The following is a 22,804-nucleotide window of genomic DNA, read 5'->3' as shown; positions in this document are numbered from 1 at the left end:
TTTTTTTTTATCAAGTGTGCTCTGATGTTTTACCAACAAATCCACCATCAAATCACTATCTAAAGTCTAAACTACCTCTTATAATAAGATGTTCACAAAACGAGTAGATAGCGACTAAATCTATATAAAAGAAATAACCTTAGTTCATAAGGATAAGTAAACATCTAATGGGCCGGCCAGTTTATACGGTGACCTAAAGAAATGCACACGGTTGACACACGTTGCTATCCTTTCTTATTAAAAGATTAATATTGGAAAGTCAAACTTGCCAATAGTAAATTAGTAAATTTTCTTTTGGTGATTGATGAAAAGCGAAAAAACATTTTAAAAAAATGTGAGATCGGATCCACATTAAGAAGCGAGAACTAAAGAAGAGTGACGTAGAAAAAGGGTAAAGACATAAACGGGACATGAAGGACCTTCCATGCCTATAGTAAATGCGTTAATATTTATTACGATAACGATATGGTTTATCCATGTACACCACACAATGCACCTGATGCATCCAAGTCCATAAAACCTCTGCAAAGCTTATCTATACAAAAATAGAGACGTTGCAATGGCTTAACTCATCCTGGTCTGGGATATTTCTAGCATGTCATGTGAGTTTTGCATGTTGGTTTTGATGTGATGTTGATCTATATCTGTTTCAGTCCAGCTTTGTGGTCGGAAGGGTTCAAAGGTAGTTAGCCGCTAAATGAACAACTTTCACCATTTGTTAAATTGAACTATTCATAAAATATTTTATTAAATTTGTCAACATTCGGAATATATATTCCATAAAACAAATTTCAAAAGAAGACATGTATATGCACAATCAGGGGAGAGTAATAAGTGGAATAGATTTATATGATTCCATTAATCTGTTATTCCTTTTATGTTAAGTATTTAAAGCCTTAGTAATGGTATAATCAACAAAATAAGTTAAGTTAAAACATTCTCTGATCCAGTGATGTTAATTTGTCATTAGCCAAATTCAAAATCAGCATATTGCAGCATGATATTGATCATTAGATAATTGGGATTAAAGTACCGATAAAAATCATTGCAATTTTCAAACGAAAATAGGGGCAAAACCGTAAAAACACAGATCCCGAGACTTCGGGTTATAAATGAAATCCTCTTGGTTAAAGCAACGAGTTGACTCAGTTTCATCATAACTATAATAAACGGCAATCTCTTCACTTTCCTCTTTAACTTCATCTTCCTCTCTCTCATGGCATTTGACGAGAGCTTGATGATGATGTCTTCATTTCCAGTCGTCGAAGAAGACGCTGGACTCCACCAGATCCGTACCTCTCTGTCTCGCCTCTCTGTTTGCACAACCTCCGTTTACGACGAAGCCACCAAGAATCATCCTGACTTGGGCGTTGTCGAGAGCTTCGACGGAGCAGAGGCTGACGGAGAAGTCTCCGATGACGGAAAAGAGAACGTTCGGGAGTCTGACTCCGACAAAGAGACGCCAAGGTTTTACTCCCTCCCGGCGACTCCACCTCGGCGGAGAAGAAAAAACACAGTCGCCGGAGATATAGACGCGAACGAGAGTAGCAGAGACGGCGGTAAGAGTAGTAGTAGTTCACGGAGGCAGAGGAGGGTGCTCAGGGAGAAGAAGAAGAGAGGTCACGGCTTTAACGGCGCTGACGGAGAGAGTGACGGCGGTGGTGGTATAGGGTTAACGGTGTTAACGAGAGCGAAGGGAGGAGAGAAGTCGCTGAGGATGGGGTTAGAGGAAGTGAAAGCTTGTAGAGATCTCGGGTTCGAGTTGGAAGTTCCGGGTCGGATCTCGGTGTCAGCCGGGTCGAATTTCGATACTCAGACTAGTAGTGGCAGCAACTCTCCGATCGCCACGTGGCGCATCTCGAGTCCAGGTGATGACCCGAAGGAGGTTAAGGCGAGACTCAAGGTGTGGGCACAAGCTGTAGCTTTAGCTTCTTCCTCACGTCAAGCTAATTAGCTTCTTAATATATTTTTCTCCTCTGTTTTTAGGTTTTTTTTTTTACTTTTGTCCTCTTGCTTTTGCTTCAAGTAATAGCTAAACTTTTAGGGTTTTTGATGTTTTTCTTAATGGGTTTCAATGAGATTTACGAGCTTAATCAGTAGTTGTTTTGTTACATGGATGATGGAAATAGCAACGTGTAACCCTAGCGTGTGATTCACTTTGGTACACAAAGGTGAAAGATAAAGCGATGTACAAAACACAAAGGGACCTCACAGAACAGAACAAAGGTTAAGACTATTGACATGAAAAGCAGAGCTCATGATCTGTTTTTGAGATTCGGACGTTTTGTAATAGAGTCCAATGAATAAAGGAATGTGTTCTTTACCTTTTTTCATTATGATATATTCTATTCTGTGTAATGACATGGATTTTGTCACTAACTTAGATTCGAGATTTTGAAGCAAATGGTTATAAATAACTTAAAGAGGTATGGAAAGAATAAGGTTTCTGACTCTATACCTACTAAGCTAGAGAATCTGAGGTTAGAGTTTTTGTCAAACACTAGAGGGACCAAAGAAGCACTAAGGAGAGGAGATCAAATCTTTGAAGTAAGCTGTTTGATCAACACTGCATAAAGCTTATTTTAATATGTTATTAGGTAACACAAAGATTTACTCATTGGAAAATCAGGTGGTGACATGTTTTGTCGCATGGGTAAGGACAGTCAATGGCTTTAACATTGTTGGTTCTGTCGAAGTACCAGTCACCTACAGACTCTGCCACTCTCTGCCAACCAAAAAGAGACAATCATGTCATGAGCAGAGTTTAACAAACTTGATGTGATTGATACGATGAGATAGAAACAACATGAAGGGCGGTCTTACTTTTCCGTTTAGCTTGGGAGAGTCTTGAGTAAACCAAGTGTCCTGTATCTCAGACTGACAATGCGTGAAGCAAGAGTTTATGAAAAGACCGTTCTGAGGAGATGCTGAGAATGAGTTTAAGGCAAGCACCATTTGTTTCCTGAATTCTATTTTGTGTAAGGACATAGAAAACATCAGTGAGTAGAGAGTGTGACAGTAAAATTACTAAAAAACTTTGAATTTAAATTTTGCACCTTGTAAGAATTGGAGCTGTGATGAATTACAACGCGAGATATCTGATTTGCAATGCTCCCAGACGCCTCTTGGATCAGCAGGTGAAGGAGCTAAGCTATGTCTGACCTGAGGAGACATTGTCGGATTAGGTTAAGATCTAGATACAAGAAAGAGACATGATTATTTACCTGCCAGGAGTCATATGCTGAGTTGAGAAGAAACATAGGAGTTTTGATGTCTGAAACCAAGTTCTGAGGAAAGAAGCACTGAAGAGAAAGGACACAAAGAATAACTTGGTCAAATCAAGCCTTGTCTACTGGTAACTTTGCTGATCAAATAGTGAAAGGTATGTACCGAAGTAGGATCCAAATGGTTTGTACATGCACTGGACAAGTCCTTTTGGAGGTTCTATAAATTAAAAGTATTAAGTGAGCTACAATAAGCATATAATAATAATGTTTTAAGTTGTATATAAAATTTGATAGTACCTGGACTGTAACAACACCTTGGTACATGTTCCTAAGAGAGCGTCCCCCAGAGACATCCACTCTGCATTATCCATCAGAACATTTTAAGTTCCATAGAAAAGAATACTTGTCCTAAACAGTAAAGCCAAAAGATGAAGAGATTTACTTACGCGTCCAGGAACATTCCAGCATCACTTAAGCACTTTACTTTCGTAGAAAGAGGTAATCGTTCTCTGAAGTCATCACAGTGCAAGATTGAAGCTAAACCTCCGGCTGAACAACCAGAAAGCAGAGCCTGTACACTTGCAAAGTGATTAGATTAGATAAGAAGAGAAACAGAACATAAAAGCAGAGGGAAATCAAAATATAAAGACCTGTTCTGCTTTCTGCATGCCTACAGACATGAACTCTTCCATAGCCGCTTGCCAGATTCGTTTTCCTCGATAGAAAGTTTGTGAACCCTATGAATAGAACTCGTTGTAACGAATTATAAAGACAAAATATGAAATAAAGTACACTCTTGTCTCTAACTAACCTCGTCCTGACTATCCCCAGAGAAAGAAGCACCATCACAGTACCGCAACTTGATTCTGTTCCACTTAAAGAAGTCTACAGATAAACAGAATAAAGATATAAATCACATAGCATGACAAAACTCATCATGATGATGATGATATTGGGGACTAACCAGGATTCTCTTGAGGCGTATTGCTCAATATCCCAGTAAAATTCAAAGCTTTCTCCATGAACTTAGAGGAGCCACGCCGAGTTGTTTTTCGAAACACACAGCTACTTTGATTGTTACACCATCCTCCACCCTAGTTAATAAGACATATTTAGCTTTTAACTTCTAAGTCAAGTACTTAAATAAACAGAAAATTGCACTGTTTACTAAACTAGCAAAATGGTCCAAGATTATATGAGAGAGGTCAAAGGTGAAGATACCTCAAGATGGATAAGCCAACTGTTCGCACCTGAACCAAAACCACGATCTAGATGATAACCAGGTAACGTCCCATCTAGACACACTGCATCAATTCAAAAGTGAACAGAAACACGAGGAGACTGATGAGTTCTACCAAATCGTTTTCCATCAATAAGAACAACGAAAGAGAGAGAGAGAGTGTGTGTGTGTGTGTACCAGCTCCTTTGGAGTCAGCACCATGAATCAAGGTGAGAGGCACCATTGAAACCTTAGACGCCATCAACTCGTTATCCAGTATCTTATTCTCTCTTGGTTTCTCAAATCCATCGCTAGATCCCCTCCGTACCATCGAGGCGGCTGAACATAGTGAGCACACAGCCACCGCAATCCACAGCCACACGCTCCTCATCTCCGGTGAAACGCAGCTGGAGCGCGAAAATTTGGATTAAACTATTAAAGAACGATATCTTTTAGACTTTACCAATTTTGGTTAAGTGAATTGTTCAGCTATTCTTAAATAAATCTAACAATTTCGATTTTTATTACTCTAAATAAAATGAGTTTTGTTGTAATAAAATGAAAATCTAACAAGTGCATGAAAAGTATAAAATAAAAATAAAATGATTTTGTTGTAATAAAATGGAAAAAAAACGAAGCTTTATAATTTTGTTCCGTCACGAAATTGATGTTTATTATTATTATATGTATAAATCCAATTGAACAAAATCCGATATTTATTTCCATATATATTTGATTACGAATTAATTCATTCATTTTGAAAAAAAAAATATTTTTAAAATTTAGATATTTGCTTACTGATTCTTTTTGGGGTTGAATGTTCCAGATTTGATAATAAAGATTGAAATATCTAAATCCCAGAACAAATCATAATTTTAGCTATTATATGGAAAACAAAATAGTGAAAATAGATGACCTTTGTCTGTTGTTAACGAATTTGAACTTGTCACCATTTACAAACAAACAAAAAAGAATATTTATGAATTTGGTTTAGTTAGTAGTTACTAAGTGCTACTGCTTATAGGATAGATTTTTGTATTCGATTTACATATAAGGATTTTTAATTAGGTTTAGGCTTTAAGATGTTCGATTATTATAATACTATGTGCTCTCTGAATCAGCTAACAATTGATCGTGGGTATATTATATTGCAGATCTGATTCGTTTTCATCATTCTTATATTGGAAACACAATATATCAATTTTCGTTTTAAGTTTACAATGTGATGTTGTGATGTTGTATGCTTTTTTCTTTCATTATCGGTATATTGTTAAGCAGTGGTTGTTTCCAAAATCATTTCTCCTTCGATATTTTATTTATCATAGAAAAAACGTGAAATATTAAGAAGAAGAAACGAATAATATTAGTTAAGATAATGTTCCTCAGCATATATTGTGAACATTTTAGTGAAAGATACAACGTACTGCATGATACTTTTTACTCTTTTTGTTCGGTATATGTACACTTGACATTTCAGAATATTTCAGTGTTTACCTTTACTTTTACATTTATTTCTTGTACATTGTTTATGAGAATGGAAGGTCACGGAAAGTGGGAAATGACTAAGAAAACTATATGAATGATCAAAGTAACTGTATATGTTCAACACCTCATTTTGTTGCATGCATCAGCATGTGAATGATATGGTGGATCACTATCATGATCACCGCCAAGTCACCATCAACAATCAAGCTTTCTTTTTCATATCTTCATAATAGTATAAGCCATTGTACAATATACATAAATTATTATAGACAAACCCCTAATATAAATATATAATTCATAAAAAAGGATATCGTATATTTTTCAGACATATATACTCGCGATCATTCTTTTAAAATAATATACCTTTAGGATAATTCCATACACACATATGTACTGAATCCACTTGACAACTCGTGTCATTTAGCAGCGTTATCAAGCAACGTCTAACAGAAAATCAACAACTAATATTATGAATTCGCAAAACAAAACATAACAATACTAAAATAACCAAATATGCTATGTGTCGTTTTATTATAAATATAGCCAATTCATTCACAATGATCATAAGCTCTATCTCTCTCTCTCTTTAGCACCTTTCTCTAAGTAGCATCTCTATTACTCTTCTTCTTCTTTTTCACGAGATTGAGTATGGATGAATTTGGAGCTAAGTATGAGTGCTTGTTCTTTGGTAATACATAACATCACCACACATCATCATCTATATCTCTCTTTTTTTTTTTTGAAAGAATATAGTTTCTCCATGCAGTTTCTGAAGAGTATCTAAAAATCTGTCTGATTGTTACAGATATGGACGATACTCTATACCCTTTGAGCATCGGAATCAACTTAGCTTGTCGAAACAACATCCAAGGAAAAGATACTTAACGTTTTCAAGATTATTGAATTCTTATAATTATTTAATTACTCAATTAAACTGTTTGTTGTCGTATTCTTATATGCAGAGTTCATGCTTAACCAACTCGGGATAGAAGAGAGTGAAGTTCCAAAGATGTGTCTTGATCTTTACAAAGAATATGGAACCACCATGGCTGGTCTCAAGGTATATATGACAAATCTCTCACACATTTCATAACAATTCTTGAACCTATAATAAAAACAGAACCGTGTGTTACAGGTTATGGGTTATGAATTCGACAACGATGAGTTCCATGAATATGTACATGGAAGACTTCCTTACGAGAAACTAAAACCTGACCCCGTTCTCCGTAACCTTCTTCTCTCTATGCCTCACCGTAAGATCGTAAGTTTACTTACATGGTCGGATCTGAGATTTTAAGAGCAATAAACATTTTCTTTCTTTATTTTTTTTAGCTATAAACATTTTCATTTGTAGGTTAATCTTGTTAAGAAAAAAAAAAATATATATATATATATATATATATATATATATATATATTGTCAATTGGTGACCATCCGACATATGCAAAATAGTTCTTCTCATCCTCTATTTTTTTTTAATTCTTTCCTCCATCAGATCTTTACCAATGCAGACAAAGCTCATGCAACACGAACACTTAACCGTTTGGGTCTAGAGGACTGCTTCGAAGGAATCATTTGCTTCGAAACACTAAACCCTTCTTCTGATACTAACACTCAAGTCCTCTGTAAACCCTCTGTTCAAGCCTTTGAAGCCGCCATTCGCATAGCAGACATCGTTGATCCACGCAAAACGGTAAAAGAAAACGTCACAAGAATCTTTATAACAGTTTCAGACACTAAAAACCTCTGTTTCTTTCTTTCTTTTCAGATGTTCTTTGATGACAGTGTCCGTAACATCGCTAGTGCCAAAGCAGCAGGGCTCAAAACCGTGTTCGTGGGTGACTCGGTGCTGGTTCCAGGTGCAGACTATGCACTAAGCAGCATTCACAACATTAAGGAAGCTATACCAGACTTATGGGAAGACAACAAAGATGAGAAGGTGGAGCTAATTGTGCAGCAAGTGGCGGTTGCAACCATGGTTCAAGCTTAAAAGATAATGAACTTTAAATAAGACTCTTACATTGTACTTTCAACTCATGTAATCATAAATAAAATAAACATAAGACCATAACTTAGAAACTCTCATAATAGCAAAACAAAGATGGCAAATGACAATGGACTGATCTCAATAGTGTGGTTATCAAGCATCCAGAGGGAGCTCTCCACATGCATAGATTCTGCAACCTTTCTTGGGAACATCGAAGGCGCGTGTCTCCTGAGATTCAAGTGTCCTCACAAGCTTCATACCTTTAATGACTTGTCCAAACACAACATGCTTGCCATCTAACCATGGAGTCTGCACACACAACAACAACAAATATGTGAATCTAAAGGCAAACATATATATGAGTCTATTAGATGATGTGAAAGAGTTGGTTACCTTGACAGTGCAAATGAAGAACTGACTTCCATTAGTATTAGGACCAGCGTTTGCCATACTCAAGATTCCAGGTCCAGTATGCTTCACTGCACATGCCAAAAACAAAAGCATTAACACCTCAAAGAAGTAAAACAGTAGAAAACAAGTTAGTAAAACACTCACAGGTGAAGTTTTCATCTTCAAATTTGGCACCGTAGATACTAATACCTCCAGTACCCTGTAAACCCATGTCAACAATTTATAAAGAAAATTCACATTTAAAAAAAAAACACACTTTCTTGAGAAAAAAAATAATAAAAAAAAGCATTACATTTCCCTCGGTGAAGTCACCTCCTTGGATCATGAAATCTTTAATAATACGATGGAAAGAAGAACCTTTGTATCCATACTTCTTCTCACCTGAATAAACACAAACATTATTCATCTTTAGTCTATATAGTTTTTAAATATATATACAAAGTAACAAACTTTCATTATCTTACCAGTACACAAGACACGGAAGTTCTCAACGGTTTTAGGCACGACGTCACCGAACAAACCCATCTCAATCCTTCCAGCGACTTCACCACCAATCTCCACATCAAAGTAAACCTTGTTCGTCACTTTAGCCTGAGGTTCTATCACTTCCTCTTCCTCCTAGTAATCAACACAAAGTTCATTAGTAGCAACATGATAATAACTAATGATTATATGCTTTTAGTGGGAATAATCTTACAGCTGCCATTGATTTAACACAAGCTGTTCTCTGGTTCTTGATGGTCGCATAAGCTCCTGGGAATTGCTTCTTGAGAGGGAAACTTGCTGCATAGTGTAGTCTCGAAGACAATGCAGAACCAGAGGAGCGAGCTCCGACACAAACTGATTGAGATGTTCGGTTTGCAGAAACTAACTGCGACTTAACACCAATCTACAAAGAAAACCAAACACAAGACGACAGCATGACAAGAAAGAACTTAAAAGCCATCAAGAATTTCAAATGTTTTAGGAGTTGAGGTTACGAACCTGAGAAGTGTGAACCATCTGCATTGAAGACAAAGACGCCATTTGATTGGTGAAGACGAGGAAGATGATTTAGCTTTTGCTTTGACAACCAAACAGTCTCTAGTTTCAGATAAGGAAGTGGCCTGGCCTCTCGAGCGTTTTTATGCACGCACATTAGTTGATGATGATATCGTCAACATCTCACGCTAACTTGCGCCGCGTTGATTTTAAGCCCAGTCCAAAGCTTACTTACTTTTTGGCCCAATAAGAAAATTGTGAAGTATTAGCTATTAACTATCATGCATAATAAAACACTAGATTTTGACCTGCGCAGGCGCGGGTGGGTATATATTTTGAAAAATATGTTGATATTTGTTTTTCATGTAATTATTAGGATTTGGAAAAATGAATCCGAGGAACATAACCGATACCGATCCAAAGATATAGTACCAAACCCAAACATAAATTGATTAAATATTCTAATTATTCAAAATTTTGTTATTTAGAGAACCGAATCTGATCCGAACCGAAGTATTTGGGTATCCGAATTTATCTAAAAATAGATTTATATACTTATATGTATTAATTATTTTTAGATTTAACGTATATAAAACATCAAAAATGATACTTTTAAATTGGTTTAAATACTTGAAAATATATATAGATAGTCAAAAGTAAATATCTGAAATAGTTAAAGTATACTCAAATCACCAAAAATACTTAAAATAATTATTGATTTTGTATCCAAAATTTTAAATCAAGCCAATTGATATGTTAAGCTTAAGTATTATGACATATGTTATTCAAATTTATACGTAATATATTATTTTATTTATACATTTTGAGAAATTTAAAATATATAATGATTTAAGACTTTAAAAATAATTTAAATTAGTTATCCAAACCCAAACCAAACCCGCAAAGATCCAAATCGAACTCAAACCAAAATTTAGAAACATTCTAATAAGGCGGAAATCTTTGACCCCGAAAACCCAAAATACAAACCGATCAGAACTAAACCCGTATGGGTATCCAAAAGCCCATCCCTAGTCATTATTATATATCGTATTTTATCATCATATAATTAATCGTATTTTATATGTACCATCATATAAGTAATCATATAATTAATAGTATTTTATACATACCATCATATAAATAATTACATATATTATATTTTTAAAACTTAATATGAAATATGAAAACCATAATTTGAGTTGGTATTTCAAATTGGGCTTTGTATTATATTTTTCTTATATATATTGACAATATTTTTTTATAATGGTTATTGAAAAATAGTTTAGTAAAAATCCATTTTTGAATATATGTATATTTTTGAATCAATTTTTGATATAAATCAAATTTGAATTATTATTTTGATTTGAAATATGTATATAAAGTTTAAATTTTGTTTTATGGTTAGTTTAGAAAAAAAAATTTTAGGGAATTAGATTGACCCATTTTGGTATATTTTAAAAGTGGCCTAGATAACTTTCAATTTTTTTAAAAAACATAAGCCCATTACTTTTTTTCTTAATACTACTATCCTTGTTTTCAAACAAAAATATTTTTTTTTAAAAGACTGCAATCCATGTTTCCAAACACTTCAAATTTTAAAAGTCCTATTCAAATCTCCAAACACTCCAATTTTGTACTTGAGTTTTAATAAGATAGATGTACTATTTATTAATCGGTGTTTTCTGTTAAGAAAAAGCAGAAAATAAATAGAACGGGATTGTAAAATAAAACATCTGATCGATAATCATCTTTTGCTTCCGAGACATAAACATAATCATCTTTTGATTATCCAACATTAACTAGAAATTACTTTTGTCCTTTATTGAAAATGTTATTCAAACCAAAAAAAAAAAGAAAAGAACTAGAGTCCACCACGAGGAATAGCCCTGAGAAACCTCACAACCGTTGGAGGAGGAGATCCTGGAGTCGCAAACACAAAGTGATAGTTCTTCTGAGTCTTGAGAAGCTCAGTAACCTCGGTGATGTCAGCATCATCTGCGGCTCCCAAGTGTCCCAAGACTAGTACTCCCAACGATGGTTCCGGATTCTCACCTGACCACGCAACTATGTCCTCCAATATCTTCGTCATCTTCTCACGTTTCTCTCCTGCGTGAAAATGACTGAGCTTAACATGATCGGCCTCCGTGGAGGCTTGAAAGTCAAGGCCGGTCAAATCGCCATAGATCCGGATCGAAACGGGACCGCGTAGACCAACACCCAACAGCATCTGTCTAATAAACGGTACGAGGTCAGCTTCGGTGCGTCCCTCAGGGATCTTGCATTCGTCCATGTCCCAGAAGACTCCTGTCCCATTCGCTGACAAACAACACACACACAGACAGATTCAGTTACTACAAAATATATAATAAACTCACAATAAAAGACAGGCCGTTACGTTTAATATCAGATGAAAATCATATCAAGTCTCTTGTTTTGTTTATAGGGTATTAATAATCAATCAAACACATAAATAATCAGATCTGCAGCAAAACTGTGTGTAAGATCTATAAAGTTGATCACTTTATCTAACGTAGAGAAGAGATATTAGTGAGAGAAGAACTTACAGACGTAAGGTTCGCTGTACGAAGCCATGGTTTTGTTTTTTCTTTTTGACTAGCAAAGGTTGAAACTTTAGGTTTTTTTTTTGAGGATGAACGACGACGACGTCTCTCTCTCTCATTTATAGCAACTACACGAAGCTTAATCTTGTGACATTTGTCGAGCATCAGTACGTTTCGAGTGATGCGATCCGAGTCTCCCCCAAGTCTCTTCTCCTCTTCCATCATAACTTCCCGTACATTGTTTCGCTTTTGGCTTTGCTCTTATCTCCTTCTTTGCTTCTCTGGAAAGAAAGAGCTCTTGCAGCTTGGGCTTTGATTGTTGAATCTTATTGGGCTTACATTCTAACTGGGCCGACTTCTCTTTTGATAACGTATGAGGACGATGATCCATTTTTAGTGGCTCCAGTAGAAAGGCCACTTAAACTATTAAACCCATTATCTAAAGATGAGAGTCCAGCTTGTTTGCATTGGCAGCTTGCTTTAGATGTACCATACATACATACATGTATATTGTAAAATGATTATGAGAAGTGAATGTAAGTTCTACTTCTTGACTAGACAAGACAAAATTGGCGTGTGATTTTGCAACTCTTACATGTGAAACCTTTCTATTGCTCTTATTTATTTTCGACAAAGCATAGCATACTAATAAACTACTCTCTTTTTTTCCAATGATGAATATATTTTCTAGCATTGTGGAAGGCAGAAAATAAATAAATAGAAGAGATTATAAATAAAAACATCTACTAATTAGTAATTATCTTTTTCCTTCCGAGACAAAACAAAAGTTTCCAAAAGAGGATTTTGATTATCCAACATTTACTAAATGCAAACTACCATTTTATTTTTAATGAAAATGTTAATCAGCCACCACGAGGAAGATCCGCCATCACAATCACCACCGTTGGAGGAGGTGGGGGTAGTGTCACAATAATAAACCTGTAATTTTTCCGAATCTTGAGAAGATCCAGAACCTCGATGATGTCATCTTCGGCGTCTCCCAAGTCTCCAATCATTAGCATCCCCACCGATGGTTCTGGATTCTCACCCGACCACGCAACTATGTCCTCCAAGACTTTCGTCATCTTCTCACGTTTCTCTCCTGAAAAAAAAGCCGTTTTGAGTATTATATATTATCAAGTAAAAAAAAGGAGAAACAATATTTTCTAAAAGTACGTAGTATTTTTTTAATTCACTCACCTGCTTGAAAATGGTTGAGTTTGATATCGGAGGATTGAAAGTCAAGACCGGTCGTGTCACCATAAGCCCGGATCGAAACAGGACCACGATGGCCACCATCCGACAGAATCTGCCTGATTTTCTCCAAGGCTTGAGCAGCAGTCATTTCATCAGGGATCCGACATTCGTCTAAGTCCCAGAACACTCCTGCCTCAGACGCTGACAAATACACGCACATAAGCGGTCACTACACGTACGGACACACACAACAACAACAAACACATATACCCTCAAGACAGAAAGAAGAAACCTTCAGATGTAAAGTCTCTAGTTTGTTTTTTTTTTTTACTAAAAAGTCTCTAGTTTGTTTATACAGGGTAATCACTAATCAATCACAAATAATTAATCATTCAGATCTGATGTTCAAAACTCAAAGCAAACTAAGTCAAAATCTATAAAGTTGGACACTTTATCTAACGTAGAGAGTGTGAGGGTGAGAGAACTTACTGACGTGAGGTCCGGTGAACAAATCCATCCTTCTTTTTTACTGCAAAGGTTGAAACTTTAGGGTTTTAGGATGAAGAAGACGATAAACAACATCCATGTCTCTCATTTATAGTAATTACACGAAGCTTAATCTTGTGACATTTGTCGAGCATCAGTACGTTTCGAGTCTCCCCCTAGTCTGTTTGTCGTTTTCCATCACATCTTTCCGTACATCGTTGCTGACTAAATCTTTTCGGCTTTGCTCTCCTTTCCGATGCTGCTTGGGCTCTAATTGTTGAATGTTATTGGGCCTACCTCCGAACTGGGCTGACTTCTCTTAAAGATAACAAAGGAGATCTACTTCAACCTAATTGTATGCTTAAGAATAATCTCAACCTAATTTATCAAATATACTAAGTTAGCCCAATATAGCTTTGTGACGACGATTGACGATCCATTTGATCTATTAAACCCACTTAATCTATTAAACCCATTATCTAAAGGTGTCTCCAGCTTGTTTGCATTGCCAGCTTGCTTTGGTTGTTGTATCATGTATTTTTTTTTTGCTAAAACGTTGTATCATGTATTCATGTATGTACATTGTAAAAAGTTCTACTTCTTGACTAGACAATTGGGGTGATTTTGCAACTCTTTGAAGTGAAAACTCTTTATTGATCTTAAATTTTAAGTAATGGTTTGGAATATAAACCGGTTTAACCTTGAGAGAACTTGAAGTAAAGCAAACCGAAACTTAACATCTGTACAGAAAAAGACATCACATCTCTCCACCGTTTTTGCTTTGCGTCCAAGTTAGTTTAGCTTTTGCATAATTTTCCTCAACAAATTCATACACATTTATATAACGATCAAATCTTAAGACATAATGATATCATAGTTGCAAACTAGAGTTTCGAAAAACAAACTTTCTAAAAGACTAGTTTCAAATCTCCAAATATATATACAGTGCATCCATAATCAAACCATGGACACGAGATGTTATGGGTTCTTCTTTGTTTTGTTATCTCTCGCTGTGATTTCTCTTGCTTACGATCCTGACACACTTCAAGATCTATGCGTCGCAGATCGCACTTCAGGTACGTAACAGACATCTCAACTCTGTAATTTCAGTGTGTGTGTTTGTTTTTGTGTTCTTGTCTTTATAAATGTCAAATGAGGAGAATTATATTTTGTTATTTGATTTACGTAGGAATAAAAGTGAACGGGTTCATTTGTAAGCCTGAATCAAACATCACCGCCTCAGATTTCTTCTTTGCGGGCATCAGCAAACCCGCCGTCGTTAACAACACCGTCGGCTCCGCCGTCACGGGAGCTAACGTAGAGAAGATCGCTGGGCTTAACACGCTCGGAGTCTCCCTTGCGCGTATCGACTACGCTCCCGGAGGTTTAAACCCGCCGCACACGCACCCTCGCGCCACCGAAGTAATCTTCGTGTTGGAAGGCGAGCTTGACGTCGGATTCATCACGACGGCGAACAAGCTGTTCGCTAAGACGGTTAAGAAAGGAGAAGTGTTCGTCTTCCCGAGAGGACTCATTCATTACCAGAAGAACAACGACAAAGCGAAACCAGCTTCGGTGATCTCAGCTTTCAACAGTCAGCTACCGGGAACTCAATCTATGGCCGCCACACTTTTCACGGCGTCTCCGGCGATTCCAGATCACGTTTTAACGACGGCATTTCAAATCGGGACAAAAGAGATTGAAAAGATAAAATCTAAACTTGCGCCGAAGAAAGGCTAAAATTCGAGGATCTTATTATAAATTGCATTGTTATATATTTTTATTATTTGATTTTTGAATAAAGGGAAAGAAAAAGCTTATTGATCAGAGTAACTTGCTGAGTCAGTCGGAGGGTCTTAAACAAGCCTAGAGACGAGACATCTCTCTCTACAAACCAAACACAGGAGAGAAAGCTGTACAACTTATATATACTAAAAGCTGTAACACCAAACAACATAACTTGCCTACATATGTATGAAACCGAACCTCATACTGAAACTCGAAAACACTTATTACTTGTCTATCCTGAGGTTATGACAGAGATGTCCGAGTTCCGGCCGTGACCTCATCCAATCCAAGAATTTCATTTCTTTCGGCGACGTGCAGTAGAGGTATGATCTGAACGTTATCAGATAAAAGTAGCGTCTGCTCATACAAAACCAATAATAAAGACAAAAAAAAGTTTATTGATTAAGTAAAGAAAATTTGAAACAAAACTGACTGGTGTCAAACCGGAGTATGGAGTTATGTGACTAACCTTAAAGCTTTAACACCCATGTCCATGATGTATGAACGGTCTTCATCTTTTGTATTAGGAAGCTTGTTGAGTTCTTTGGTGTAGTAACAAATATCTTCCTTCAAATGTCCTGCACCAGCACACCTGTAAAGATGCAAAACAATACAGTTAAGTCATGAGCTAGCTATGTGGTTAGTTAAAAATATGTCAACAGAGATTTGATTTGATATTACTTACTGTTGGATTATGCCATCTACGTCTGCTTTGCTTTGAGGACCATGAGAAAGCACTCTTATGAGACTCAGTATGTCGCGGTAATCACCCATACTCAACGCTTCTTCATCACAAGCCCGTGAAGGCAAATCATCTTCTAAGGTTGAAGAATCTGTGTTTGGGGTAGCTGTAAGCTTCTGACCAGGTTGAAGCACGAGACAAGTAATGGCCATAGCATAAGAAGCTCCTCCAAAACCGGTGTGCGATACAAACAAGTAACCCCCAGCAGAACTGTTGATAATTGTGTCCAATTAAATCGGAACAGATTAAGTGAATATATAAAACGAAAAAATAAAACAGATGAATGATGCTTACTCGTCTTTACAATACTGGATTGCATCTAAATCGGAAGCTAATGCGTCTCTTTCTCTGGTTAATGGTATTCTCCGGTAAGATATGTTGTAGTTTTCATCTTTAAGCGCAGCATACACTTCTGCAGGTGTTTTCACGTTCTCTGGTTGAATATTCTCCCAGTATCCTATAACCCGAGACTCATTTGATGCCGGGCTATACTCTTCACGATGCAATAGCATTCGACCTCCAGTTTCTCTAACCTCAGACAATATATCTTCTTTTAGCCGTGTTTCTATGCTTTCTACCTGCATTGTATATACAACAAGTCAATAAAACCGCATTTGAAACTTGGGTTATATATAGTTTTAAAGGTGTGATTTGAGGCACATACCACTGCGCCGGTGATCCCCACATGCTTGAGTGTATCGACTGGTTTACTCAATTCTCTCAAGACAAATGGAGTCCCATTGATGTAAACAACTGCTTCTTCTCTCAGGTCTGTTACTACTACTCTTGCTGCTGAATCTCCGCCTTCTTCTTTTAGTTTAGTTCCTAAATATGCAAGCATCTTTTTAGCTCCGGAGATTGTGGGAGTTGCCATGCTATACACAGGATATCTATCGACCTGAAATGTTTTTTTACCGAATGATATTAGGCAATGATGTCAAGGTGAAGGACGTTACCATAGTAAAAAGAGTCATGTTTCTTTGCAGCATACCTTGTATACGTGAGGTGCACCAGTAATCTGCACACGACTTGAAGTTCTTTGACCAGGGAAAAAGTACATTTTAAGTATAGAACCTTTGCCCAAGACAGACCCACTCCGTTCGTTCACAATTGACTCCATGACTGCATCACCATGTTGTGATTCGTGTTGTGCCCGCAGTTCCTCCTGCACAAGTAATATTCAACGCTGTAATGTGAAAAATAAAGAAGACATTTACAATTTTCCAGGCCTAATATAATGAGGCAATGACTCACAGGAATGGTAAAAAATCGTCCAGGCCTTAGCCTTATGCTCCACTTCATCGCTTGCACCTCAGGTCTCTGATGCAGCCAATTCTTGAAAGTCACCTTAGACCCTCCCTTTACAAAGAAGTCATCAAGAGTTTCACTTCCAAGATATGCTGCAAAGGCAATCAACCGGAAGTATCTCTCCAGATATTCAGCGCCACGTTTCAAAGCAGCACTTCTTACTCTTGGCTCAACATGTTGTTGGTTAAAAACTTTCCTGTACTGCAGAACAGCTTCACGAATGTTTTGCAATGCAGAACATCTATCAATCACAGCATCTAACGCCTCACGAGATTCAACTCCGTTATCGAATAACCTAGTGATTTTCCACAGCAGGAGGATGTCGTCCATTCCAAATGTACGGCCGTGCTGGTCCTCGGTTCTTCTTTCTGAAATACGAGGTCTTGTTTCAGCGGTATTGCTTCCAGTTTCTTCACCACCACTTGATGAATCTTCATCCACGATTTCATGGGTCAGAACATCATACAGAACCTTAATAGGTCTTCCATAATTGATGCGGAGCTTCACTAGACATGCAATAACAGTTCCAGTGGTTGTTCTACCTCTACCCATCTGTGAATGAAAAAAAGGAATTCCCTTTGTAAGTCGAACAGCAAAACTCAAGAATACTTAATATATCAAATACCAAAGCAGATTGTGAATCTCAACCTGGCAATTGAAGACAAAAGCAGTGTCTTTGGAAGCAGAAGCGATATTCGACGTCAATGTATCAAAGTCAGAGCTTTTAGGCGCTTTACCATCGGTAATAGGCACACGAGCGTACTTAATAGGAAAGCCATCGGCCTCTAAACTTTTGTACACCTCGAGGGGTGTTTGAACAGAATCAGCATCCACATGTTCCCATAAGTCAAAAATCTGTCCATCCTTGGTTTCATGAATAACCATTATCGCACCATCATACCGCCTAGCTTCTCTCAGAATATCCTCTTTCAAACGAGCCTCCATTCCTTCGACTCTATCGCGATCAATCCCCTAAACAAAGGTACTTATGTCAGCTTTTTGACCAATTCATACAAGTCGAAGAGAAATTAGTGATAGTCACCACAGATATTGCAACTAAATAGTATCGGCTAATATACTGAAAACATACAGATTATTTACCGTATATTCTAGCATGTTCTTATATGGCCTTTCAACTTCACGTAGCACAAACGGTTTCCCATTGATGTATATAACAGGTTCTTCTCTCATGTTGTGCCAAAAGACAGGCCGGCCACCTCTTGAACTCCCAACCCTTTCAATGACAGATCGAATACCATCTATAGTTGGGTTCGCTACACCATATACAGGAAATCCTGGAACCTCTCTAAAATTTGGTGCTCCTTCCACCCTCTCTGGTAGACTTAGAATTTGACAACCAGGACTATGATCACTCTTTAGAACAGTCTGACTTCCCAGTACTTCCCCACTTCTAAGTGCAGCAACGACACTCATCTCATGAGGGCGCCCATCAGTAGATTCTGCAATCTTTGTCAAAGAAGGCTTCATAGCCGCATATCCAAGGGCACCCATAGGATCTCTCCTGAGCAACCTAAAAGAGGCATATGAACTTATATGAGACGGCTGAATACCATATGCAGTCTAATTTTTAGCATTCAAATTCTCAGTCAAAAAAAAAACGCCTATCCAGTACCTGCGAAGAATGCTATAGAGCTCTGGCCTAGCTCGCATCCAATCAGAAAAACTGACATGACCAAGCGAACCAGATTGAAGGTAACCACCCTCTGAATGAAGGTATACAGCAAAACATATAAGAAAGTAGTATCTTTCCAAGTACTCAACAAAGAATGAGAGTGCTGCCTCTCTCTTCTTTTCATCAGGTTGACGCAAAATACTACTCCGATAGGTTGCAATCGCCTCTCGTAAGTTCTGTAAGTTGATTCAACGATAATATTTAGATCTTTTACCTTAAGTGAAAACCCATAAGACAAAACACTACACGGTTTATATATTATTAGATCGTATACTTTAGTATTAAAATTGACAAAAAAGACCTGCATGGATGCACATTTGTCGATGACTTTATCAACTTGCCTTTTGCCTTCTACACCACCCTGTGGAATCATGAAACAAGTTAATGATTAGAACCAGCCGGACCAGCAACAAGATCAAATAAAGACAAGCACAAAGGGACTAAATACCTCTAGGACTCGTATCAAACTTCTAACAACTGCATATTCCCCTCTACGAATTGCCTCCTCAGAATTTGGCAGATTTATAGTAATGTTTTCACCAGCTTTAAAGATTCTCCCAAAAGAGTTGTTTCTTGGGAATCCATGATCTTTATTCAACAAGATATAGCAAAAAAAAAGGCAGGTTAGTGCAAACTTCTACCATAATGTACCGACTTAAACACCAATCTGTCATGACTCTTTGGAGTATATTTTGTTCCAGAAAACGTGGCTCCTGGAAATACATATATGCATGTGATTATTTGGCTAGTCCATACCATTTCATTTCTTTCTAAACTATAAAGCACTACGACATTCCAAAAGGTACAGTAGACAATTCAAAATAATGTTCTCCAAATTAGGTTCTTTCTGTTTTAAATACAAATATAATTTGTTAGAAAGAGCATCCGTTAGAACCTCTCTTCACATGAGGATGAAGTACCTGATGCTCCAGTACGCTTGAAATAGACGAGAGTTGCAATAACCATTCCCGTCGTTGTACGTCCACGTCCCATTTGACAATTAAAAATTATCTCCGTATTAATGTCCGCTTGAGATATCTTCTTAATCTGCAAAAACACATGTAAATTAGTATACTAGTTGACAGGGACGTATTATGTTATGCACCTAGCGAATACTAAACGGAAAGAGATGAGATCACTGAACATTTTGACTTTAGGAAAGGAATGAAAACAAACTATCCTAGCTTTGCGTTTCGCCAAAGTTACCCACAAAAACGTTCTCACTAATTTCGTAAGCATAAGACTTACCAACGCATCAAAATCTGTTTCTTTAGGTGACTTTTCATCCGTTACAGGAACACGCTCATAATCAACAAGGTAGCCTTCAGCTTGCAGTTCTTCGTAAACCTGGGTCCAGAGAAGCGTATAAGCAAAAAACAATGACATGGAAACCACATAAAAGGATAAATGCTCTGTGTCAAACACATAGATTCTTCATTCCAAAGTCCTACCTCAAGCAGCGTCTTTAAGGAATCAGTTGAGACTGGCTCCCACTGGTCCACCATCTGACCATCCGGCAGTTCATCAGTGACCAGTATCTTATTCCCATATCTGCCAGGAAAATAGTCAAATACACCGCAAAGCAGAAAGAAAAAAAGTTACACCGTTGTAAGACTCAGAGGATACAGGTAAACATATACCTAGAAGCCTCCATGAGAATATCTTCTTTCAACCGTGCTTCCATTTGCTCTACCCTTACCCTGTTGATTCCCTGAACAGAAAGATGAACTTAAGGTCAGAAATGAAAGGAACCACGGATACATTGTCATTTCTGATTTGCTCAGTGGAGATAAAATGCTTCAAGCCATCAAACTAGCGGATTGACATGATACAAATTAAAGATCAAGTGAAAACAAATTAGCAGGGTAAGGCTTTGTACCGTGTACTCAAGATTGGTGAAAGGCTTCTCCACATCACGCAAAACAAACGGTCGCCCATTTATGTATACTACCTGACAAATGTAGAGTAAAATAACAAGTTAATAAGAAGCAACGATAAGTGACATATGCAGAGGCTTTATAGAAAGGATACATACCGGTTCCTCCCTAAGACTAATCCAAAGAACTTGAACTTGTTTACCATCCTTATGAGCTCCAATGTGCCTAAGAACATTCCGTATCCCAACAGCCGTTGGGATTGCAACCCCGTGAACTCGTAGTGACTCAGCCTGTTACAACATAGTCCACAACATCCAATCAACAATACAGCGAGTGGTGTACATCAAACATCGATTCGACCTAGAATCAAAGAGAGAAATGCCTATTCGTTTCTGATCCCTAAGTAGCCCAAACGCATCTTCACTGATCCGATTTCGATTTGGTACACAGAGAGCTAGCCCTAATCAATAGCAACGAAGAGAATCAAAATCGAGGAGAGACCTGACGGTAATTGGGAGCGCCATCGATCTGAGGAGTCATACGCTTGTTCTGACAGCCTGGGAAATGATCGCTCTTGAGAATCGTCTTCTTGCCGAGTACAGATCCGTCTCTGAGCTTCATCACCTGCTCTGGCTCTTTCGGTATAGACGCCATCTCTCTCATCCAACACACACACGCACACACTTCTCACCTCCTCTTTTCACTCTTATTAAAACGAGCAATGCGAATAGGATCGCAGGAATATTCTCGGAGACAGCGAATGAGATGTTTTCTCGCACGAGAAAAAGGAAAAATCTTAAAGAGATTGGGCTTTAGGTAGATAGATGATGAAGAAATGGATAAGGTCGCGAGGAATAGAACGAATCGAATATAAGAGAGAGAGAGAGAGAGAGAGAGAGAGAGAGAGAGAGAGAGAGAGAGAGGAGATGCTCACACGCTAAATTGTTCAGCTTAATTAACTTCCAGGGAGAGAACTTATATATAAATATACATAGATTGGTAGGAGTATTTATTACATAATAATGTATGCAAATAGTAATCAGAATTAATTATAGAACTTTTATAACGAGAAAAACCATCGAGAAGGTTCCTTTTTTTATTTGTGGGTTGTGATTAGATTTAGAGTCAAAATAAAACCAAACCTTTTTATTTTACGTTTGATTAACTGTTTCATTTTTTAGCTTGAATTCAGTTATTGTTTTCTAATTTTTTTAAGAAAAATCAGGAATTCTGTAACAGAAATTAATTTTAAGTTGGATTTTGTATTATTTAGAGGAGGATTCAACACGTTTAGAAGCTTGAAGCCAACAATAAAGAGATATGAATTTTTTTTTAAAAGAATTGAGATAATTAATACTTAACATGCTTAGTTATTTGTGTTGGTGTTAAAGTAACTTTTTAAAAGGCATAAAGCAGCCTCCGATTAAGAAGAATTATAGAGGAAACGAAATCTCTATTGGTCCGTAAATGGTTTGTGGGTCTTGCGTCACACATGAACGTGTAAGGCGTGTCTTTTTCTTTTATGTGTTTTTTAGAAAAGGTTTGTTGTCTAATCTTGATTTTTGTAATTAACTAGGGAGAAAGATACTGCGTTGTATTATTATTTGTACAAATTAATTTTAACGATAAATGGTACTTCCAAAAGCTACAAATTAACTTGCAGAAGAAAATCGATGATAAGTTATTGACAGTGGAATATTCTTTTGGGATGCGACAAAGGCAATCGCCTACCATATATTTGGTGATTTACCTACATACAAAACAAAATAAACGAGCACGACAAAAACATACGTATCCATGTCGCAGCTTGTGGCAAACAAAATATCAGCATTTTAATAATTA

The 22,804-nt window shown here is 37.1% G+C and overlaps 8 protein-coding genes across 8 annotated transcripts; 3 read left to right on the top strand and 5 right to left on the bottom strand.

Annotated features, from left to right (window-relative positions):
• Window positions 1-1,216: 1,216 nt before the first annotated feature.
• Window positions 1,217-1,954, top strand: LOC103842034. The gene has a single exon (XM_009118633.3). The coding sequence runs from the start codon at window positions 1,217-1,219 to the stop codon at window positions 1,952-1,954; it is 738 nt and encodes a 245-aa protein (XP_009116881.1).
• Window positions 1,955-2,506: 552 nt separating this feature from the next.
• On the bottom strand, window positions 2,507-4,964 carry LOC103842033 (pectin acetylesterase 6). Its single transcript, XM_009118632.3, has 12 exons — window positions 4,645-4,964; window positions 4,449-4,531; window positions 4,192-4,321; window positions 4,039-4,112; window positions 3,878-3,964; window positions 3,674-3,798; window positions 3,525-3,585; window positions 3,391-3,444; window positions 3,225-3,302; window positions 3,057-3,162; window positions 2,824-2,969; window positions 2,507-2,725 (listed from the first exon to the last, which is right to left on the bottom strand). Exons 1-12 carry the CDS (start codon window positions 4,835-4,837, stop codon window positions 2,615-2,617), a joined length of 1,248 nt encoding a protein of 415 aa, XP_009116880.1. The 5' UTR covers window positions 4,838-4,964; the 3' UTR covers window positions 2,507-2,614.
• A 1,423-nt stretch (window positions 4,965-6,387) lies between these two features.
• LOC103842031 (uncharacterized protein C24B11.05) lies at window positions 6,388-8,005 on the top strand. Its single transcript, XM_009118629.3, has 6 exons — window positions 6,388-6,619; window positions 6,737-6,802; window positions 6,894-6,991; window positions 7,067-7,192; window positions 7,427-7,624; window positions 7,700-8,005. Exons 1-6 carry the CDS (start codon window positions 6,580-6,582, stop codon window positions 7,919-7,921), a joined length of 750 nt encoding a protein of 249 aa, XP_009116877.1. The 5' UTR covers window positions 6,388-6,579; the 3' UTR covers window positions 7,922-8,005.
• Window positions 7,914-9,497, bottom strand: LOC103842032 (peptidyl-prolyl cis-trans isomerase CYP20-3, chloroplastic). The gene is made up of 7 exons (XM_009118630.3): window positions 9,314-9,497; window positions 9,027-9,218; window positions 8,794-8,947; window positions 8,622-8,710; window positions 8,474-8,528; window positions 8,312-8,397; window positions 7,914-8,227 (listed from the first exon to the last, which is right to left on the bottom strand). The coding sequence occupies exons 1-7, from the start codon at window positions 9,353-9,355 to the stop codon at window positions 8,072-8,074; spliced, it is 774 nt and encodes a 257-aa protein (XP_009116878.1). The 5' UTR covers window positions 9,356-9,497; the 3' UTR covers window positions 7,914-8,071.
• A 1,530-nt stretch (window positions 9,498-11,027) lies between these two features.
• On the bottom strand, window positions 11,028-12,106 carry LOC103842030. The gene is made up of 2 exons (XM_009118627.3): window positions 11,875-12,106; window positions 11,028-11,626 (listed from the first exon to the last, which is right to left on the bottom strand). Exons 1-2 carry the CDS (start codon window positions 11,900-11,902, stop codon window positions 11,172-11,174), a joined length of 483 nt encoding a protein of 160 aa, XP_009116875.1. The 5' UTR covers window positions 11,903-12,106; the 3' UTR covers window positions 11,028-11,171.
• A 492-nt stretch (window positions 12,107-12,598) lies between these two features.
• On the bottom strand, window positions 12,599-14,140 carry LOC103842028. The gene is made up of 3 exons (XM_009118626.3): window positions 13,558-14,140; window positions 13,072-13,269; window positions 12,599-12,973 (listed from the first exon to the last, which is right to left on the bottom strand). The coding sequence occupies exons 1-3, from the start codon at window positions 13,583-13,585 to the stop codon at window positions 12,735-12,737; spliced, it is 465 nt and encodes a 154-aa protein (XP_009116874.1). The 5' UTR covers window positions 13,586-14,140; the 3' UTR covers window positions 12,599-12,734.
• Window positions 14,141-14,387: 247 nt separating this feature from the next.
• On the top strand, window positions 14,388-15,381 carry LOC103842026 (germin-like protein subfamily 2 member 4). Its single transcript, XM_009118624.2, has 2 exons — window positions 14,388-14,630; window positions 14,744-15,381. The coding sequence occupies exons 1-2, from the start codon at window positions 14,519-14,521 to the stop codon at window positions 15,292-15,294; spliced, it is 663 nt and encodes a 220-aa protein (XP_009116872.1). The 5' UTR covers window positions 14,388-14,518; the 3' UTR covers window positions 15,295-15,381.
• Window positions 15,354-21,911, bottom strand: LOC103842027 (paladin). Its single transcript, XM_009118625.3, has 19 exons — window positions 21,464-21,911; window positions 21,121-21,252; window positions 20,965-21,036; window positions 20,726-20,796; window positions 20,537-20,636; window positions 20,334-20,432; window positions 20,006-20,132; window positions 19,534-19,673; window positions 19,387-19,446; window positions 19,026-19,261; window positions 18,494-18,923; window positions 18,041-18,364; window positions 17,339-17,944; window positions 17,076-17,249; window positions 16,749-16,982; window positions 16,379-16,662; window positions 16,028-16,294; window positions 15,812-15,934; window positions 15,354-15,699 (listed from the first exon to the last, which is right to left on the bottom strand). Exons 1-19 carry the CDS (start codon window positions 21,623-21,625, stop codon window positions 15,567-15,569), a joined length of 3,774 nt encoding a protein of 1,257 aa, XP_009116873.2. The 5' UTR covers window positions 21,626-21,911; the 3' UTR covers window positions 15,354-15,566.
• Between the last annotated feature and the right edge of the window lie 893 nt (window positions 21,912-22,804).

This window comes from Brassica rapa, chromosome A09 (assembly GCF_000309985.2).
Source record: "Brassica rapa cultivar Chiifu-401-42 chromosome A09, CAAS_Brap_v3.01, whole genome shotgun sequence".
Taxonomy (NCBI): domain Eukaryota; kingdom Viridiplantae; phylum Streptophyta; class Magnoliopsida; order Brassicales; family Brassicaceae; genus Brassica; species Brassica rapa.
This window is presented reverse-complemented; position numbering and strand designations above follow the sequence as displayed.

Coding starts and splice junctions, on each gene's coding strand:
- LOC103842034 (XM_009118633.3), top strand. CDS start 1,217: ATGGCATTTGACGAGAGCTTGATGATGATGTCTTCATTTCCAGTCGTC.
- LOC103842033 (XM_009118632.3), bottom strand. CDS start 4,837: ATGAGGAGCGTGTGGCTGTGGATTGCGGTGGCTGTGTGCTCACTATGT. Junction 4,113..4,191: donor TACGCCTCAAGAGAATCCTG/GTTAGTCCCCAA, acceptor GTTTATCTGTAG/ACTTCTTTAAGTGGAACAGA. Junction 3,799..3,877: donor GCATGCAGAAAGCAGAACAG/GTCTTTATATTT, acceptor GCAAGTGTACAG/GCTCTGCTTTCTGGTTGTTC.
- LOC103842031 (XM_009118629.3), top strand. CDS start 6,580: ATGGATGAATTTGGAGCTAAGTATGAGTGCTTGTTCTTTG. Junction 6,803..6,893: donor TTGTCGAAACAACATCCAAG/GAAAAGATACTT, acceptor TCTTATATGCAG/AGTTCATGCTTAACCAACTC. Junction 7,193..7,426: donor CTATGCCTCACCGTAAGATC/GTAAGTTTACTT, acceptor TTCCTCCATCAG/ATCTTTACCAATGCAGACAA.
- LOC103842032 (XM_009118630.3), bottom strand. CDS start 9,355: ATGGCGTCTTTGTCTTCAATGCAGATGGTTCACACTTCTCAG. Junction 8,529..8,621: donor GTGACTTCACCGAGGGAAAT/GTAATGCTTTTT, acceptor ATGGGTTTACAG/GGTACTGGAGGTATTAGTAT. Junction 8,228..8,311: donor TCTTCATTTGCACTGTCAAG/GTAACCAACTCT, acceptor TTGTGTGTGCAG/ACTCCATGGTTAGATGGCAA.
- LOC103842030 (XM_009118627.3), bottom strand. CDS start 11,902: ATGGCTTCGTACAGCGAACCTTACGTCT. Junction 11,627..11,874: donor GTACAGCGAACCTTACGTCT/GTAAGTTCTTCT, acceptor GTTGTTTGTCAG/CGAATGGGACAGGAGTCTTC.
- LOC103842028 (XM_009118626.3), bottom strand. CDS start 13,585: ATGGATTTGTTCACCGGACCTCACGTCA. Junction 13,270..13,557: donor GTTCACCGGACCTCACGTCA/GTAAGTTCTCTC, acceptor TGTATTTGTCAG/CGTCTGAGGCAGGAGTGTTC. Junction 12,974..13,071: donor ACTCAACCATTTTCAAGCAG/GTGAGTGAATTA, acceptor CTTTTTTTTCAG/GAGAGAAACGTGAGAAGATG.
- LOC103842026 (XM_009118624.2), top strand. CDS start 14,519: ATGGACACGAGATGTTATGGGTTCTTCTTTGTTTTGTTATCTCTCGCT. Junction 14,631..14,743: donor CGTCGCAGATCGCACTTCAG/GTACGTAACAGA, acceptor TGATTTACGTAG/GAATAAAAGTGAACGGGTTC.
- LOC103842027 (XM_009118625.3), bottom strand. CDS start 21,625: ATGAGAGAGATGGCGTCTATACCGAAAGAGCCAGAGCAGGTGATGAAG. Junction 20,433..20,536: donor CCTTAAAGACGCTGCTTGAG/GTAGGACTTTGG, acceptor CTCTGGACCCAG/GTTTACGAAGAACTGCAAGC. Junction 16,295..16,378: donor ATCCAGTATTGTAAAGACGA/GTAAGCATCATT, acceptor AATTATCAACAG/TTCTGCTGGGGGTTACTTGT.